The 19,216-nt window shown below is 33.0% G+C and overlaps 4 protein-coding genes across 4 annotated transcripts; 2 read left to right on the plus strand and 2 right to left on the minus strand.

Annotated features, from left to right (window-relative positions):
• Positions 1-4,095: 4,095 nt before the first annotated feature.
• LOC108817641 (pentatricopeptide repeat-containing protein At1g66345, mitochondrial) lies at positions 4,096-6,165 on the minus strand. Its single transcript, XM_018590384.2, has one exon. The coding sequence runs from the start codon at positions 5,930-5,932 to the stop codon at positions 4,301-4,303; it is 1,632 nt and encodes a 543-aa protein (XP_018445886.2). The 5' UTR covers positions 5,933-6,165; the 3' UTR covers positions 4,096-4,300.
• A 1,658-nt stretch (positions 6,166-7,823) lies between these two features.
• On the plus strand, positions 7,824-10,829 carry LOC108824892 (senescence-associated protein AAF, chlorolplastic). Its single transcript, XM_018598265.2, has 13 exons — positions 7,824-8,194; positions 8,472-8,755; positions 8,849-8,992; positions 9,083-9,156; positions 9,240-9,316; positions 9,413-9,484; positions 9,562-9,630; positions 9,710-9,759; positions 9,843-9,951; positions 10,028-10,096; positions 10,184-10,287; positions 10,396-10,471; positions 10,551-10,829. The coding sequence occupies exons 2-13, from the start codon at positions 8,499-8,501 to the stop codon at positions 10,707-10,709; spliced, it is 1,260 nt and encodes a 419-aa protein (XP_018453767.2). The 5' UTR covers positions 7,824-8,194; positions 8,472-8,498; the 3' UTR covers positions 10,710-10,829.
• A 250-nt stretch (positions 10,830-11,079) lies between these two features.
• LOC108843035 (psbQ-like protein 3, chloroplastic) lies at positions 11,080-12,165 on the plus strand. The gene is made up of 3 exons (XM_018616117.2): positions 11,080-11,497; positions 11,612-11,818; positions 11,952-12,165. Exons 1-3 carry the CDS (start codon positions 11,240-11,242, stop codon positions 12,045-12,047), a joined length of 561 nt encoding a protein of 186 aa, XP_018471619.1. The 5' UTR covers positions 11,080-11,239; the 3' UTR covers positions 12,048-12,165.
• A 223-nt stretch (positions 12,166-12,388) lies between these two features.
• Positions 12,389-15,023, minus strand: LOC108843034 (glucan endo-1,3-beta-glucosidase 2). The gene is made up of 4 exons (XM_018616116.2): positions 14,733-15,023; positions 12,967-14,220; positions 12,843-12,870; positions 12,389-12,658 (listed from the first exon to the last, which is right to left on the minus strand). Exons 1-4 carry the CDS (start codon positions 14,815-14,817, stop codon positions 12,511-12,513), a joined length of 1,515 nt encoding a protein of 504 aa, XP_018471618.2. The 5' UTR covers positions 14,818-15,023; the 3' UTR covers positions 12,389-12,510.
• Positions 15,024-19,216: the final 4,193 nt, after the last annotated feature.

Below are 19,216 nucleotides of genomic sequence, written 5' to 3' on the forward strand. Positions count from 1 at the left end.
AAAAGTACACATGCTGTTTTCAACTTAACTAATTTTTTTTTTGTATTTTTTCTATTGAACACAAAAGTCAAAAAATATGACCTCTTTCATCTCTCCCGATTAACAACTTTTTCTGCCAATATCCACCTTCATATCAATGAAAAAAATAAGCCTGAAATTTGTTTCTGGGATTAACAGCTGATGAATCCATTAAGAAACTTGTTTCACTGAATTATGATAAACATAAAAGTGAAAAACACAGGAGCAGAGACTGCGTATTGCAACCTAAGATATCATGAACAACAAATCTATCCCTCAAATATATAAACATGTCTGCTCTTCTAAAAAATCAGAACAGAGTAAGCCTTGCCTTTTATGCTGGTATCTGGAAATCTCTGAACTAAGAATTGCATATTCTCCACTGATCGAGATCCACAAAACCCTTCCGATGCTGTAACATGCGATTATTTTCTCCATTAATTACAGAGAAACCCAGTAATCCCTCGAATCTTCATCCCTGTTAGATTTGAGATAGTTTCATCATTTTAATCGTCACACAACTATTAAGGATATATGAATATCTTTTAAGATCCTTTACGTATATTATTTAAGAATTGTTCAAAGATATAGTAGGTTAAAAAATGGCGTGATTTAAAAGATAAGTAATTGGTTATTAAATATGCAAAACTATTGTGTTTTAATGTTAGTGGCATTCTATTGTAAATATTTAGGAAAAGTCAGGTTCAAATCTAATATGTACTTCAGTTTTAATAGATTAGATTTAATGTAATATATTTTTTGTGACTATATTCAATATGTCAAGTTGCATAACTATACACTTGTACCATATGTATTTCAGAAACATTTTAAAAACTTTATTTCTAAAGTTTGCAACATATTATATTTACTTAGTAGTTACCTAACATAATTTAGTCAAGAATATTTATATCCTAATCGGCCCAAAAATAAAAGTCTCGTACTCTATTAGACATGATCTATATACTCGAACGGTTTTTAAAGTGTTATATTCGAAAACTAATATCAAACTCAACCCGCACCTAAAACAAAACAAATTTTTTTGAAAACTTTTTAAAGAAATAATTTTTAACATATTCTGTTAAATATATAGTTGGATTAATATGGTCTTTACTAACTTTAAGTAGAATCACATTTAATAAATATTTTTTAATCGAATAACTTATTTAAAACCCGTTAAACTAAATGAGTTCATATGAATATTTATTTCTATTAAAAATTCACTTAAACCCGTTAAACCCCGTCAATCATAAAATTAAATTTTATTAATAACCCGCTTCCACCACTAATTAATATTAATATTAGTTAACTTTATTAGTTAACTTTTTAAAGTTTCATTTTATAGTAAACAAACTTAAGAAATATATTTCCATCGGTTTATATATATTTCTGTTTTAATTTTATATATATATATATATATATATATATATATTCCGAAATATTTAATATTTTGTAAACAAAACATATTTTGTGTTGTACATTTTTTAGAAATTTAATTTCCATTTTATTTTTTGTAATCATATTTGTGTTTGTTGTTTATAATCATATTTACAGTTACAAATTTGTGTAACTATTTTGGTTTCACTTTTATTTCTTGAACCTGCTAATAAAACATATTTTGTGTTGTACATATTTTAGAAATTTGCAGTTACAAATTAATTAACATATTCTATAGAAATTACAATTCTTTTTATTAAAGTGGTTACATGTTCCAAATTTAATAATATTGATAGTATTGATATCTTCATTGTTAAAAGGACTTACAGTCATACAAATTTACTTAGGATTGGAATATAGGTCCAATACGAATGTATTTTTAAATTTTAGTAAAAAAATACGAATGTAAATAAGGTGAGTGTAAAAAATACGAATACATATTTAGTTAGGATTGCAAAGGTTAACATGAGTTTTCATTTGTGTAGGTGAGTGGTGGGTCCCTAAAATATAGGATTAGAGGGGAAGTTTTTTTTTCATCCCGTTAAAATTTAGAAGAGTGGTTACGATATATCAAATTATAAAAGGTATTGACAGTTGATATTTATATATATATATTAAAAAAGATATTGGACTCAACATATATCAATTGGACATGTTGAAGAATTAATAGAATAGATATTGAAGTGCTTTGGAAAAATACACCGGAAAAATACTTATTACTGCACTCCAGCAACAAGGCAGTTAGCCGATCAGTCGTAACTGCCCCCGACAGCCACTCTTTTTCTACAGCTTGCTTACTTAGGAAGAGTAGCTATGCTAACAACCTAGCAAACTAACAATTTTTTCATTGGATGGTTTGGTGTTTTGATGATCCTTATCTTATTGACCATAGTTTCTGTTTTTATTATCGCATTCATTGCTGCTCCTCCAGTAGATTTTGATGGTATTTGTGAACCTATTTCTCGATCTCTTCTTTATGGAAATGATATTATTTCAGGTGCTATTATTCATACTTCTGCAGCTATTGGTTTGCATTTTTATTCAATCTAGAAAGCTGCATTTGTTGATGAATGGCTATACAATTTCAACTCTCTCAAAATAAAATCTCTTCCAAACATATATGCCATGGATTTTTTACTTTGACAAGGTATTTAACTTTATTAAAATTTAAATAAAATCAAATTGAAATTGTTAAGCCAAATCAAAAGAAATAAGAATACAAAAATACGCCGTTTAATTTAAAATATAAAAATAATAATGTTCAATAATAAATTAAAATTTTGTTTTGAAATAAAAATATTATATTTAAAATTATTAATTTTGCACATGTGGAAGGAAAACTCCAAGTATTATATGTTTAGATAGATCAATTTAATTATTTAACAATTCTGAAAATTATTTTCGTAATGATTTGTGTTATATCTCAAAAGTTGTAATGTTTCTTAAATAATTTAAACGATTAAGTTTTTAAAAAATTAAAATTAAGAATTTTATAGACAAACAAACCGGGTTTAATGGGGTAAATTCTCTAGTAATGTAGATGGTTAGTTGGACTGTAACAAGTAACTTTAGCTTTACTTTCTATCTACAACCATAAAATCACCAATCACATTTTATCTATATTATTAAATTAGAATCCTTCTTAGGATTATACCCCTGATTTTTCCAATTAATTACAATAATTGTCTGCACCTTTTTAATTTTGTTTTATGGATACTATCCAATAATAATCATTTATATAATATTATTGTGTATTTCATATTCGAAGCATATATTTATATCCATAAATACATAAAATAAACGATATGTTTGATTTATACTTTTAAATTTAGGTATTAATATTATTATAAGTATAATCAATAACTAATATATTTATATTTATATGTTTGGATATGTATACTCATTCGGTTTTCGGTACATATGATGTTCGGTGTTAAAAAATGAATCTATTCAAATATTTAGGCCGGATTCAATCGGATTCGATATATTGATTATCGGGTCATTTTCGAGTCGATTTTTTTGATGCAGATATTATGTCCAAACGTTATATTAGGCAAAAATTAAAACACATAATTTTGAAATTAAAAAAAATTCAGTGAGATTTTTAAAAGAAGAAAATACCGCGTTTTTAAACACGGGTCAAAATCTAGTATAGAAAGAAAAGACAAAACATAAATCATGGATCAACTAAACCCTCTCGGGGACTTGCTTAAGAATAAAAAAGAGCAATCTCATGTAAATACTATGGAATAAGGTTTTAGCCTATTCATAGGGATTCCGTAAATATTCCATTCCAAAATGGTTTTTTCTTTTTGGAGATTGGATGTAGTTACTGATTCATGATCTGGCATGTACAGAATGAAAATTTCATTTTCGATTCTACGAGAATTTTTATGAAAGCCTTTCATTTGCTTCTCTTCGATGAAAGTTTTATTTTCCCAGAATGTATCCTAATTTTTTGCCTAATCCTTCTTGATCGATTCAACCTCTGATAAAAAAAGTGTACCTTGGTTATAATTATAATGACCAAATTTTTTAAAATTTGACGTAGAAACCTTCTTTTCTAAAGAAAAAAATTATTGCTGTAGAAATTTCTTTCATTTTTTATTTTTTTTTTCAATTAAATTTATACAGCTACATTAGTTATAACTACATTAAAAAAATGTTAGAGACTTTGTAGAATAAATTTATACAGTTACAGATTACAGTCTAACTATCTAATATCTATTCGTGTAACAATCAAAACTAATTACAGGATAGTTGGATAACTGGCGCATGATTAAACTTGACAAAAATTCAATGATAATTTGAAATGAAGCTACAAACAAGTTTAAACACCGAGTTTGAATCATCTTATTGACATCATTTCATCATAAACCCTATCCGCATTCGTTTTATTGTCTGTTTTTTGGAATGCCTTAATCAACGCCTCATATATCTCTACATTAGGCTGTATCAGCCTCCTCTTCATAATTCTCACGTACTTCTCGCCTGCTTCCACTTTACCACAAGAGCAAAGCCCCACTATCAGTGACCTAAACACCTCGAAACCCGGTGAGATATTTCGATACTCCATCTCGTAGAACATCTTGAGAGCTTGTTCGATATCGTTTCCTTTAACAAACCCTTGAACCAGATAGGAGTATGTATGTTCATCAGGCACAAACCCTTTCTCAATCGACTTCGTTAGGATTTCGTCTGCACGTTTCACGTCCTCGATCTTGCTTAGTCTCTCAACCATCTCGTTGAACGCCCAACGACTAGGAAGAAGTCCTCTCGCGACCATCATCTCACAATACTTCAAGCTCTCTCCTTCTCTTCCGAATTTCGCGCAACCAACGATGATTAAGTTAAAAGTTTCTTCATACGGATCGATCCCAGACCCTTCCATCTCAGCGATCAACCTCTCCGCTTCCTCAACCTCACCCGTCTCGCAATACACTCTGACGAAAGCCGTGTAAACGAAAGCGTTCGCTTCGAAACCTCTCTGAAGCATTTCATCGAACACTTTCCGCGCGGAAACCAAATCACCTTCCTTCGTTCTCGCGTACACAACGAGAGAGTATCCAATCGTATCTAAAACCATGTTCTTCTGCAACAACCTCTTCAACAGACTCATCCCTTCATCGATCCGATTCTCATCTAAAACCTTGAGAGCCAAGCACGTGTTAACAATCACGTGAGGAGAACATCTCTTACCGTGAATCTTATCCAACAAACCTACAATCTCTTTTAACCTCCCTTCCTTGCACAACGCACCGATCATGATCCTAACCGTCGCCTCGTTCGGGTAAAGCCTCTTATCGATCGCCGCCTCGTAGATCCTCCAAACGAGATCGATCCGGTTCGATTTCGCGGCGACGTGGATGAGAGTGTTGAGAGTGATTACGCTCAGCGAGAATCCACGATCGGTTAGTTTCTTGAAAACGTCGAATCCGGATTCGAGGAATCGGAGCTTAGCGTAGCCTTGGACGAGTAGATCGAAGGCGAGGGGAGTGGAGGAAGAGACCTCGTAAGTGTCTAACAAGGAGTCGAGGAGGAGATCGGGAGATTCGGGGGATGAGTTTAAGAGAGAAGATTCGATTAGAGCTCGAGCGTCGATGAGGAGTCGAGCTTTGACGAGGATGTGGATCGCGAGGGCGTAAGAGGAGACTCCGTGGCGGCGGAGGTTTGGAGTGTGGCGGGAGGACCAGTGGAAGAAGGTTAAGGCGCGTTTGGCGGTTTCGGGGTGTTTGAAGCGGAGGAGGATTTTGTCGATGAGGGAGGAGTCGGAGAGGTTGGCGGAGGAGAATTTGGTGGAGAGAGTGTCCCAGTTGTCGTTGTTTTGTAGCGATTCGGAGATGGCGTTGATGAGGAGTTGTTGTTCTTTGGAGGTTGGATCGGGTTTGGAGTGGAAGGAGAAGAAGCTGAAGATGCGTCTTGGAGATCGATTCGAGATGAGTGTGAAGAAACGACATTGTTGTTCTCTTAAGCGGCGCATGAGAGGAGAGGAGGAAAGACTGGTTAGCGGTTATGTTTTGTTAGGCATTGGGCCGAAAAGAAAGTAAAACCATTTTTCAAGTTAGATTTTTTTTTTTCCTTCTAAATAAAGCAATTATCCAGAGTTGTAATACTATCGTGATGATTGTTTGAATGGTTTTTAGATTTTAGTTTTTGGTTTTTGTCTTTTAGTTTTTTAGATTTTTGATTTTAGTTTTTGGTTTTTGATTTTGCAGTAGATTTTAATTTTTGAAAAATACGAATTGTGATTTTGGTTTTTAGATTTAGATTCTTGTTTTTAAAATTAATTATTTTAAATTTTGGTTTTTGATTTTACTTTATTTTTAATTTTTAGAAAAACTTGAATGATTATTTTTAAATTTTAAATTTGAAATATTTTATTTATTATTTTTGTTTGAAGTTGAAATAAAAATTAATAAAAATATAAATTTTATTAAAACAAAAAATGTATATTTGTGGTTGTTCGTAAATTTGCAGGTACAAATAATTTTTAAATTTTGATATAATATGATATTTTGTGTTTTCGACCTACGATAATATATTTTAATATTTTAAAACTGAATGTGAATTTTTGGTAGCTAATTTATTAATAAATATATTTTATTTATTAATACTTTTTAAATTCTTAAATATGATTTATGTAGTATTTAGTTAGATTTTTTACATCTTTTACAAAACAATATTTCATTAAATTTTTATAACATTATTATTAGGCCATATATATATAGATAGTTTAATTGGTTTGTAGATCAAATTTTAGTCCATAAAAATTATTATAATCCTAAAGATCAATTCATTTGAAAAATACATCCACACTTACAATAAAAACACAAAACTTATTTTAAAAAAACAAAACTATATATATATATATATATATATGAATTCTTTTAATTTGATAAAAAGTTAAGAATATAAAAAATCATAAATATACTTTTATACTTTTATTCATAATATTCTTTGGATTGTTTTATGACTGATGTAATTTTTGTGGTTATTTTGCTTTTAGATAAAATAATTTTTTTTTTTTTTGAATTTTTTTTTTTTTTTTGAAAATGATGAATTTGTAAGAAAATAATATTCTGCAATTGATTCTGACTTGATAACATTTTATAACCTTTTAGAAAGAAAACTATACAATTATAAATAATACATAAAATATTTACAAATTTTATATTTTCTATTTCTCAGAAGTTTTAGAATCTTTATAAATAATTTCATAAATCCTAAAAAAATGGTTTTATTTCTAATTATTGATAGTTTTTAATTTTAAATAAACTATGAACTTATTAACCTTCATAAACATTTTGCAAACTCCTATAAACAGTGAGAAATTCTTCCGTAGTGAATGGTTTTATAAATCTTTAAAACATTTTTTTATAGATCTTTATATATTTATTTGTAAACTCTTATTAATAACATAATAATCATCATTAATGATTCAAAACCTTAAAATGATTACGAAATATTTATATATTTATATACTATTATATATTTGGTATACACCATTAGCAATGAATCAATATAAATGACTTTAATTTTCTTGAAAAAATATATTAATCATCAGAGATGATTTTAAACAAATTTAAATAATTTATAAACTCGTTATATGATGCATTAATAGTTATTATAATATTTTTTTATTAAAACTATAGATATATTATGATTTAGATAGGAAATAAAGTTTTTTTTAACGACTGTTTATAATAGAAAAATAAACCTAGTATATTAATTTAATTAACAATTTTTAAAAAAACATATTTCATATAATTTATAAATAGATTTGAACTCGAATTTCGCTGGCCACTAGAGGTAAAATTTAAAATCTGGGTTTCCTCAGCGTCCGGTGACCGAGGCATACTCCAGCTGATAACGTAGGCTGATACGAACACTCGCTGCTAATTTAGCTCCATCTCGATGGATGCCAGGATACACCGAGTTATTCAAAAAATAATAGTAGCTTTAACTTTTATAAGAAATCTAACCCGGCTAACCAACTAATTCGGTGTACCGACCGACCGGTCAGAGGATGTCCCACATACCAGTTCATAGTGTATACAAGAAACCAAAATTAAAGAGTGGGTCCCATACTAACAAAGACGAGATATGGTTGGCTCACACTGGGCCACAAGGAACCCCTTGTGGTTACAATTTTCACTCTCATCCATAATATTCCCTCTCTGTTTCTCCCTATCCCTCTTTGGATTTCCTCTTTTCCACTTCTCTCCTTCCTTTATTTCACAAGGTTAGTCTCTCTCTTTCTCTCCCTCTCCGTCAAAACTAAATCCTTACGATCTTTTATCGTTCAGATTTTCTTTACAATCAAAAACTTGAGTTTTATTAGATGGATGGGTTTTGTCTTCCTAGAATCGAATTGATCTGATCAAAGTTAATTCACTTTGTTTCACTAAAATGAACACTTAATTTTTTTATAAAACTGGATGCCTATAGTTTATGTAAATCAATATTGATATCTAGTTGTAACTCCTAGGTAACAAGGCTTGTATTTTCTATATCTACAGAGACGTGTTAGGTTTATAATCTCATCAATGGCTCTTAACGTGAGCAAAGTGGTTCCTAGGAGTCCCAAACTAGCGAAGAGGGCTAATGTCTCAAGATCAAAAAGAGTTTTATTGACGTTTCCCTCAATAAAGGGTGGTTCATCTGCTGAAGAATTACAAGGCCTCTTTTGTACAAATCCTGTCACTTCTGTTACTTCTCGTAGATCTTCTTCTACAGTGTGTTTTCTTGGAAAGCCTCAAGACACGGAAACTAAACCTCATAAAGACTGTCTTGATATACCTAAGTAAGCTTTTCGGCTCTTTAGCTTCGAAAAGATCAGATACATACGGTCCAGTTTTTGGTTTAGCTGATAAGTTTCTTGGTGATGTTACTTCAGCTCCCAAACTGTTCAAAAAGAAGGTGAGAAGGAAGTGATGCCAAGGACAAAAAACAACTCAAGCCAGGTTCTGGTGGAGTATGTGTCCAATGATGCTAAGTTTGTCAATGAAAGAGCTCGTAGTGACTTTGTTCTTCTTTCTCGGTATCTTCTCATCATCCAGCGTTCTCACATTAGGATCTAAAGAGCTCATTACATGACATGTTAGAGATTTATGTTCATGTGTCTTTTCAGTGGCTTTATGAGACTTGATGCGCGTGCACGTCAGGACGTTGCAATTATTGGGTCAGGGTTCCTTAAACTGGATGGTAAGTTTAAAGAGACCATTCTGAGACATGTTATTTTTGTAGTATTATGATTTCAATCCTGCGTTGTGCATTTTTTTATGTAGCTCGGGCAAGAGAAGATACCGATAAAATAGATCGTGATGTCAAGAGAAAAGCCGAGCGCCTTCATCATATTGCTACTGTATGCCCTCTCATTTCTAAATATGCACCTTTATCGACCATTCTTGGGGGCTATGTTATTTTTTTTTCCTTAGATTTCTTATTTTTGTGTGCATAGATATTAAAGAACATAGCCCAGTCTAAGTTGAAAAATGCTGCTGATAAGCATTGGAGTGACGGCGCCTTAGAGGTTTGGGTTTCATCTTCTGTATGCTATTTTGGTAAGTTATATGCTAGTGGTTGAGAGATTTTACCTATTGTTTCCAGGCTGATCTAAGGCGAGCGGACTTCCGCGCTAAACAACGGGCAATGGAGGATGCATTAATGGCTTTAGAGGTAATAGCAAAGTCTGATCTGTTAGAGTATTGATGTTTTTCTCTATGGTTACACTTCCTGTGTCCTGTTTTGGTTGCAGTTTATCAAGAACATTCATGATATGATGGTTCAAAAAATGGTTGATAGATTGTAAGAAAGAAGCGTACATCCTTGACACTTTTTTGTTTTGCTTTGTTTTGTTTCGTGAAGTCTAAATTGTCATTTTTAAATAGGGTAACATCCGAAACTGGTACCAAGGACCGCATATCGCTTGAGAAGAATGGAAAAGCTCTAGAGTTTTTCCTAGGGGAAGTTTCATCTGATAGCATATCTGCTATTGAGGTCCTGACTTTACTAGAAAACACATTGTTTTGTTCCAAAATATTATTCTCTCTGAATGATTCTTCCTTTGAAACAGGAAGCTTACAAGAGTATGGCATCAGCGCTCTCAGAAGCTGACGGGATTGACTACACTGATCCTGAAGAGGTCCGTCCAAAGATCTATGATACTTTTTTGTTACAGTTTATCTAACATTTTCATAATTTTTTATTTTTCTTTTGGGGTTTTTAACAGCTTGAACTGTTAGTAACTACTCTGATCGACCTCGATGCAATGGATGGTAAAAGTAGTGCATCACTATTAGCTGAATGCTCTAGCTCTCCAGACGTCAATACCAGGTAAACAAGTTAAATACACAACATTCAAGTAGGAAAACATGGATAGTGTTTAGGTTGCATCAACCTTTTTGATTCACAGAACATTTTGACATGCTCTCTCTGGTGTAGGAAAGCGTTGGCTAATGCCTTAGCAGCTGCGCCGTCGATGTGGACGTTGGGAAATGCAGGCATGGGAGCATTACAGGTAATAAGAGAAAATGATATTGATGATGATCATTCTTGCAACATTTTTGATGGGACTTTTAAATATAATATAAAAACAGAGACTCGCGGAAGACAGTAACCCGTCGATTGCAGCTGCTGCGTCCAGAGCGATCGTTGCGCTGAAGAAGCAATGGGAAGTCGAAGAAGGTGATGCACTTAGGTTTATGATGAACTTGGAGAACCCAAACGATGATGAAGATGGAGACAGTGACCAATGACCATGATGAAATCTGAAAATAGTTGTTTTTTTCATGTAAAAGAATAGATAATTTACACATAAGTGATGATTTAGTTGGCCAAATATATATCTATAAATATTATTTAATTTTTTTAAAGTATTTAGAGTTTTTTTAACACAATATTTAGAGTTGATATTAAGTTTTTAACTTTACTTTTGTATATCTTGAGTTTATATGTGTATTTTATGTTTCTTGATTTTTTTACATCTGAACATCCACGTGGATTCTAGTTTTTTAAACAGATTTACATGGCTAAAGATCCATATAGTTGAATATTATCGTTACATCAACAACTTTATCACTATAAAAATTTAGAAAATCTGCATACTCTGTAAGTTGAAAAAATACGTTCTAGGCATTTTCCTTTTACTATTAATTTTTTTTAAAATACCACTCTTGCATAAAACCTACAAAATGACATTCTATATTATTATTTTTACAGTTTTAGCCTCAACACTATCTTCTTCTCCTCTGCAATCCTGATTTGTGCTTCACTCAATCAGAAAGACATGGCACTCTCAAAGCCACCACCACATTTCAGTCCCTTTGACAATCCAAATCCTCATCTTGAAACTGCGGCTTCTATCTTGACATTCTCTTCTCAATCATCAAGAAGAATACGAAGAGACGTTCTTCTCTCAATCTCGGGAACAATAATCCCTCAACTGTTTCTCCTTGACCACCAACGCTCTTCCTCTGCAAATGCTGCTGACCTTTTCAACTTCATGGCACCACCCGAGCCCGAACGCACTGTCGAGATTGCTAAGGTCCAGTGACTATAACATACTAACATAACATTTATACTCGTGGGTATTAAAAGTTTAATTTCTTAGTATTAGGTATGTGAAGTTTTTCGTAATATTTTGGATCTCTTTTAATAGGAAGGATTACGAAAAAATGCTGAAAATATAAAAGAGATAAAAGAGAAGATGATAGAAAATAAGAGGTGGAAAGAAGGAGGGAAAGAGTTAAGAAGAAGTGCATCAAACATGAAACAAGATTTGTATTTAATTATCCAAGCAAAGCCTCCCAAGGATAGACCTCTTCTTAGGTCTCTCTATTCATCTCTCTTCAATACAATCACCAAGGTATATTTCTTCATTTTCCTCTTAACTACTATGTACATCACTCATTTTTGCATTTACTAATTTCTTCATTTCGCTCTAACTAATATAAACATACTACTTTTATTAAAAAAACATTTCAATTGTAAATTTGTAGATGGATTATGCAGCAGGAGATGGGAATGCAACTAAAGTAATGGAGTACTACAAGAGTATTGCTGCAACTCTCGATAATATTTTTACTCGAATTTAAATCCAATCAGTATGTTAATAAAAAAAGTTTCTGAACTTCAAAGGAATATTGTGAAGACAATTATCTTAGGGAGAGAATTTTGTAAAAATAGTCTCATTATTTTAAAACACCAACGTTATTTTTAAGTACTGGCAAACAAAGAAAAAAATGGCAAGGTAATGGCAGTGGTATAAAACAAAAGGTTTCAGGCTAAATCCATAGGTTACCAACGAGGTTATTTGGGACGTTACCTTTTGGTGTTTCTCTCCGGTAACCATCTAAGTGTCGGATACATAACATTGAAGTAGCTTGGTACATTTACGAGTGACAGATCAAAATGAAGAATGAGATTAGAAAGGAAGGACCATTAAAAATGTTTTTTTTTTTTTGGTTTTTCGTTGTGTACAAAATTGAATCCAACACAAATCTTAACTCCAATTCCCAACCTAACAAGTTAAAAAAGCTCAATGTCCGAAAGATTCTCTTACAAGAAAGCAACAAGGTTCAAAATCACAGTAAAAACGCTCCACATTCCCCGACTGTAATACAAATCACTCCCCACTCCAGAGCTCGTTGAATTCGCTGATGGTGCCGTTATGTTCACAGAGGTCCCGTTCTTACCACCACCGCGGCTGCAACCGAAAAGCAAACAAATATTAATACATGTTTACTAGTAAAGAAGCCATAATCACAATCTGAGACTACACCTAGACCGAACTAAGCTTGTACCAAACCATTGGTTAACTGAAAAAACTGAAAACAGAATACACTCGAACCTAAACAAAAAATGGCTTAAATAAATATATGATGATGTACCTTCCTTCAAACACACATGAACCATGACCTGCAAAAACAAATCACAAAACATATAAAAAAGGATATCAGTATTACACACTGTAAATATTTAATAATAATAAAAAAAATCTTGCTTGTGTCTTACTCGGATCTGTAGTGGTGATACTAGCAACACCATTGAAGTTGCAAGCTTCGGGATTATTCCCAGTCTGATGATAATAAGTATCAAACGCATAGTTAGCATGAGCAACCACATTATCAGGGTCATAACAAGCCTCTCCTTGCTTGATAGGCGAACAATCAATCTTCCCAGGCCCACAGGCCCAATCAAGAGCAGCCTGAAGCATCTTCGGATCAGCACCTTCTCTCGCAGTACAGTACGTCTGGTTCGTCGTATCATTCGACAGAACCGACCCCGAGTTAGTCAGCCTCAGTACGTAAACCGGGTCACCGTTAGCGTTAAACAGACCCCAGCTCTTCTCCGACAAAGACCCCGCCTTCGTGTCCTCATTGTAAAGCTCGTATATGTAAGTGCTCACGGCGATTCCGGGACGCTTGGGAGTCCCGGTCTTGTTGAGGACGTGTCTTATGAGGTTGCTGTTGTACGTGTTGGCGTTGTCTAGCGTGGCGTCGGGCTCGTTGGTTTCGCCTTTCGAAGGCCAGCCCGACTCGGTTACGAGAACGGGGATGTTCGTGAAGTTGAGGAACGCCATGGCGAAGTAAGTAGCGTCCACCATCGCGTCGAAGGCGTTTGAGTAGTGGACGAGAGTGTTTGCGTCGACGGCTTCTTTGTTCGGAGGGATGGGTTTGAAGAGGGCGTAGTCTAGAGGAATCACGCCGTTTGATTGCATGTAGTCGTAGTAGGGATAGATGTTGATCATTAGGTATGAGTTCGTTGACTGGAGGAAGCTGAGTAACGGGACGATAACCGGGTTTAAAGACCGGTTAAAGAAGGCTTGGGAGGGAGGGAAAGGGTCGAGGATCAAGGAAGTGGATAGAGGAGTAGAGACTTTGATCAAACGGTCGAGATTCGAGGAGAGCAAAGCGGAGTGAATGTTTTTAATGGCGCTGACTAGTAGAGGTGCTGCGTTTGGGAGACTGGTTAGGACCTCGGTGCCGACAGAAATTGCGGTGATAGTGGTCGCGGGGTAATGAGCGATGACGTTGCGTTTAACCCAATTGGCTGCGGTTGAGTTGGACTGACCAATGCCGAGAAGCTGGTCGTTAGGGATTGTGATAATGACTTTGATCCCTGAGTTTGCTAGAGCTATTAGCATCCCTGGATCAGCGTCGTATAAGCGGATATGTCGGATTTGCTGAGCTTTTAGGAGAGCAACAACTTGTGTCGGATGTGGCATGTCAGAAAGATCAGTGCCTATGTTTACTCCAATATATGCACCTAAAAATTATAAGCAAACCATTAAGCCATCAACATGATACATAAAGATTTGCATTTTTTTTATATGCCTTAACTACATTTGAGGGGCAAAAATATTTAAACTCCTAGACAGAACTGTGAGTATCCATTATATGTCCAAATGCATTTGTTCTGTAATAAATCTGTGGGGGCATTAAAGACCCATTCTTGTTTCTTAGTGGGGAATTAAAATAATAAGCCAACCTGCCAAACACATACAGACATTTAATATCATGACCTACCACTCAATCAAGTAAACAGGATAGATAAAGCCAAACAATCCATATTACAATACTCTTAAAAACCTTACTAATCTGATGCTAAGTGTTCTCAAATTAGTTTATAATAAGAGAGAAGAACCGGATTTAAGCTATTTCATTAATCACTGACAGTGTATATTATTACTAATGAAATGTAACTAACTGACACATGCAAAGCTATCAAATACGAATCTGAAGATTGAAATAGAGATTCAAAGAAAAGCATGTACTCACCTTCATCAGCTGGAGCAGAGGGGGAAGAAGCTGAAGCAAGAACGAAAAGAGTAAGGAGAAGAAGAGGAAGAAGATGAGGAGCCATGGAAAGAGACAGATTTTTTTTTCTCAGAATCTGAGATAACCCAAAGAGACAAGAAACAGAGGAAGCAAGCAAATACTTATGGGTTATGAGTTATAAAAATGTCGACTTTATGAAGAATAAGTTGAAACCCACAAAAAGGGGAAAGGGGAAAATTGCGTGATGGCAGAGAAATAGGGTAAAACTGTGAGGGAAGAAAGGACATGGAGAAAAAGTTAGAAAATTTGTTGGTGATATCGAAAGAGAGAGTAATGAGGTTGCAGTCGAGCAGACGGCTGAGATCTTATCTTGAGATTTCAAACGGTCAAAAATAAATCCAACGGTGTTCTAAAATCTACAGAGACACTACACAGTCAGTAGACACAGTGGTACAGTGGGAAACAAAATCTAGAAACTTGAGTCATAATATTAAATAAAAGGGAGATTTTTAACTATAACATCTTATAAATAAATTAAAACTAACTTCATATAAAATAATTCCAAAATGATTTATTTTGAAATATTTTAAATAAGTTCTAACTATTTAAAATACTCGTCTAATAAAATAATAATTATTCTTATTATTATTTTTATTTGTGAGATATCCTTCTGAAAAGTCTTTAAATGTTATTTGGTACTTAAATGTCTATATGAGTGCAATTTGGTACTTAAATGTCTATATGTAAATAAGAAAATGTACACGATAATCAATGCTATCTGAATATTCTGAGCATATGATGTTAACAAAACACATATGTAGATTAATTTTTTTATTTAATTAGAAGTTTTAAGAGCACAACTTTTGAGTGAAAACAATTTGCATTGGACAGCAAAATAAATGGGTAACTACGAAGTAGCCGTTGCCACTCTTTTGTTTGCTTCCTCCTCACCTTTAGATTTACTCTATGAGTTACCTGATATCATCCATTTGCAAGACTATCTCCAAAAAGAATTCTGTAACTACAAATATAATTTTTTTTGTTTTCCATTCAAAATTTAAAATTTAAAATTTTAAGGAATGAAATTTCAAATATAAAATTTCACTCCTCAAAACTTTAAATTTAAAGTTTCATTTTTATATATTTCTGGTCCTTACAATTAATTATACATCAAATTTATAATTTTTAAATATCTTTTTGTTTATCATTTTAATCTTTAAATTTTTTATATTTCATAATTATTTTAGATTTATTTTTATAAATTCAATTTTTACACATAAAATTTAAAAAGTTACAATAAATTTATATTATTTTTAAAGTTAGAATAGACAATAGAAAAATTACATTGTGGGTCACTTATTGAGTTTGTATTCACACTCTAGGTCACTTGTAGCTACTCAGACACATTTTAGTTCCAACTAAATACCTAACTAGTTACTATATACCTACGATAGCTAACTAAATATTACTTTTCTAATTCTTTTTCTCTATAATTTTTCTCTATCGAAAAGAAATTGAATTTCTTTCATTTAATATCTTCTATCTTTCTCTTCTTATCATTTTATCTTCTTTCTCCATGGTTACAGAAAAAGACAATTTTTTTTTTGTGAATCTTAAACTTGAAAAATCCATAAGACACAACACCATCATCTTGTCTACGAGCTTTTCTTCCGTGGCAACAGTACCACCACCGCGACGTTTCTGTCTTTCTTATTCACCGAGAGCATTTCCTTTGCCGCAACAACACCACCTCTGTCTCCATCTCGTCGCCGTCAGTCTTTGTCGCATCCTTCTCATCCCCGCCTTCGTCGCCTCCGCCTTGCCGCTTTTATCTCCTCCAATTTGCCGCCTTCATTGCAAAAGCTGAGCAACAATGGCCACTTTTGGTTTTAATGCACATCTGGTCCCTAGACATTTAAATATATTCGTTTCTGACCCATAGGTTTCTGATTTGCAAATATACACCTAAATGCATTACTTACATTTAAACAAATTCACAATTTAATAAAATCCAACAGTAGGAACTCCATCGAATTACAGCTGCTTGCAAATATTTATATCATGTACTCGATCGTACTCTAATAACTCCATCAAAATCCACAAAAGAACCTCCACCAAAATTCAAGCTTCATGTGTACGATTGGTTGAGGTGTCCACCAAGTCAATGTTCATGTCACCGATGCATTTTGATTTGAAATCATTCTCAAACAAATATGGTAGGTATGTTAAATTTTTTTAACACACCATGAATTCCTACTGTCTTTGTACATCAATAAATTACCAAATTTGTATCAGGAAAAAGAAAATTGTGCTTTTAACTAAACTAAAAAGAGTAAAACTAAATTTACTATTAGATCACCTAAGTCACATACTTTTCTTCTAGAGCAGTATGATATCAACTTGAAAAGAAACAACCATTAGCTGCACAAGTAACTACAAAGCATTAAAAAAAAGTTGTATACAATCATTAATCTGTGTAGAGAAATTTTTATGTTGTACACATGTACATAATAGTGATGGTGTATTCGGGGTGTCCACATGGACAACGGTGATGGTGTACATGTTAACCTGCTGCTTCGACATTATAATTTAACACATGTACACATGGTACAAAAGATAACAACATCGTACAAAGGAGCAGCCATTTTTGTTTGTGGCTCTAGGCTCTTTAGTATTGTGTATATACATTTGAAAGTTTCAACATTTGTACAACCAATTTTTTATGTAGATACTAAATTTCACTATCCATATGTACAAAAAAGTATATGTACACTGGTTCACAAATATATATATCTGATTAGTTAAACTGAATGTCTCAGTTTTTAAATCATTAGTCAAAACCAAGTTTTATATAATTCATAACTAATGTAGCTTTCAAAACTATCAAGCAACCAACTTACTATCAGGTTTTAAAATGTGTACGACTAAATGATGTTTATGTGTACATATAAAACTTACTATCAAAGTGATGTCCATGTTTACGCATAAAACTTACTATCATATACAATGAATCATATGTATAATAGTGACCATGTGTACAACGATACATAAACATCCACATGTAATACACCAAGAAAATTTCATAATCTGGTTAACCATTATTGTTATATATTTTAGAAACAACGGAGTTATCTATGGTGGATTTTGCGTAAACATCTTCCTCTTTTCAGAATTCATTCTTTACTACACGATTCTCGAAATCTTTAAGAAAGATGGCTCATGTACATGTGTACACATGTTCACATATGTTATCAATTGTAAATCTTGATTAATATGTTCATCTAGTTATTTTTAAAAGTAAATTAATCTATTTTAATCTAGCCTTATATTTATATTACTCATTACTCATATATTTCATATCCATTCGATGGATTTTAAGACTTATCTGAATAAATTTTGATCATTTAGCTTACATATTAGGTGTATATCTTGTATTAGTATGCTCATTTGCATATAATATGTGTGAAAATGCACATTAGAAAATTTGGGGCAAAATTAAAATAACTCATTTTTACAAATCTAAAAATCCAAAGTCAAAAATGAAAATAGCCAAAAATGTGAAGGACTAAACATGCAAAAAGGTGCATATTTGCCCATTGTTGTTCTCGAGCTTTCTTCGATGGAAAAGACGAGCCACAACCACTCCATACAGCAACAGCGGTAGATCTGAGCATGGCGGAGTGATACGGAGGTGATTCTCCGACGAAGGTGGAGTGATGCGGAGGTGATTCTCCGACGACGGCGGAGCGCACCACAGGAGTTCAACGTAACTTAATGGTAGAGGAGTTTGCCGTAGGAGCTGTGAATCGTAGAGGCCAGAGGTCTACAGCGGTTGTGTCCATCCTTACACCGGAGAAAATCGTTGTGGCTAGATGTGGAGATTCCCGCGCTGTTTTTTTCCTGAGAAAGTTAGAAAGATGAACTAAAGATTTTTTTAGAAGCTTGAGGAAGAAGAGAGATGAAAAAAGAAACAAGATCGAAGAAGAAGAGAAATGAAAAGTTAGTGGATCCTACAAATTGTAGTCTAGTTAATATTGAATGGAATCAGTTAAGAAAAAGTGCTCTAGGAGTTGAAAGTGACTTATAGTGCTATAGAAACTCAAAAAGTGACTCAGAATGTAAATTTCTCATAGACAATATTCATATTACAAAGGAAACTTAACAAAAAAATATAAATTGAGAAAAAACCAAAAAAAAAAATAAACGGTACAAGAAGACAAAATATTATTACACACATTTAAATAGAGAAAATCGCGTTAAAAAAACATAAAATTGGCATATGAGTTGTACTTTAAACCTTAGAACTAAAGTGCTAACACTTTAAACAATGAAATTGGTTTCAGCAACACATTAAAAAATGAACTAACTTATTTGTTGCACACGTCAAATTGTGACCGGTTACTGTTTTATTAACAGGTAAAAATCGGTGATGTGGCGCTTTATGTTTTTTAAAATATTTTAGTTAATAAAAACAAATAAAATTA

Source organism: Raphanus sativus, chromosome 2 (assembly GCF_000801105.2).
Source record: "Raphanus sativus cultivar WK10039 chromosome 2, ASM80110v3, whole genome shotgun sequence".
NCBI classification, from domain to species: domain Eukaryota; kingdom Viridiplantae; phylum Streptophyta; class Magnoliopsida; order Brassicales; family Brassicaceae; genus Raphanus; species Raphanus sativus.

Bases quoted from the DNA above. Each gene is read 5' to 3' on its own strand.
- LOC108824892 (XM_018598265.2), top strand. From the start codon at position 8,499: ATGGCTCTTAACGTGAGCAAAGTGGTTCCTAGGAGTCCCAAACTAGCG. The intron at 9,485-9,561 runs GTTTGGGTTTCA...TATTGTTTCCAG, and splicing joins GGAGTGACGGCGCCTTAGAG to GCTGATCTAAGGCGAGCGGA. The intron at 9,631-9,709 runs GTAATAGCAAAG...TTTTGGTTGCAG, and splicing joins ATGCATTAATGGCTTTAGAG to TTTATCAAGAACATTCATGA.
- LOC108817641 (XM_018590384.2), bottom strand. From the start codon at position 5,932: ATGCGCCGCTTAAGAGAACAACAATGTCGTTTCTTCACACTCATCTCG.
- LOC108843034 (XM_018616116.2), bottom strand. From the start codon at position 14,817: ATGGCTCCTCATCTTCTTCCTCTTCTTCTCCTTACTCTTTTCGTTCTT. The intron at 14,221-14,732 runs GTGAGTACATGC...TATAATTTTTAG, and splicing joins CTCTGCTCCAGCTGATGAAG to GTGCATATATTGGAGTAAAC. The intron at 12,659-12,842 runs GTACATCATCAT...TTTCGGTTGCAG, and splicing joins TCATGTGTGTTTGAAGGAAG to CCGCGGTGGTGGTAAGAACG.
- LOC108843035 (XM_018616117.2), top strand. From the start codon at position 11,240: ATGGCACTCTCAAAGCCACCACCACATTTCAGTCCCTTTGACAATCCA. The intron at 11,498-11,611 runs GTCCAGTGACTA...CTCTTTTAATAG, and splicing joins GCACTGTCGAGATTGCTAAG to GAAGGATTACGAAAAAATGC. The intron at 11,819-11,951 runs GTATATTTCTTC...GTAAATTTGTAG, and splicing joins TCTTCAATACAATCACCAAG to ATGGATTATGCAGCAGGAGA.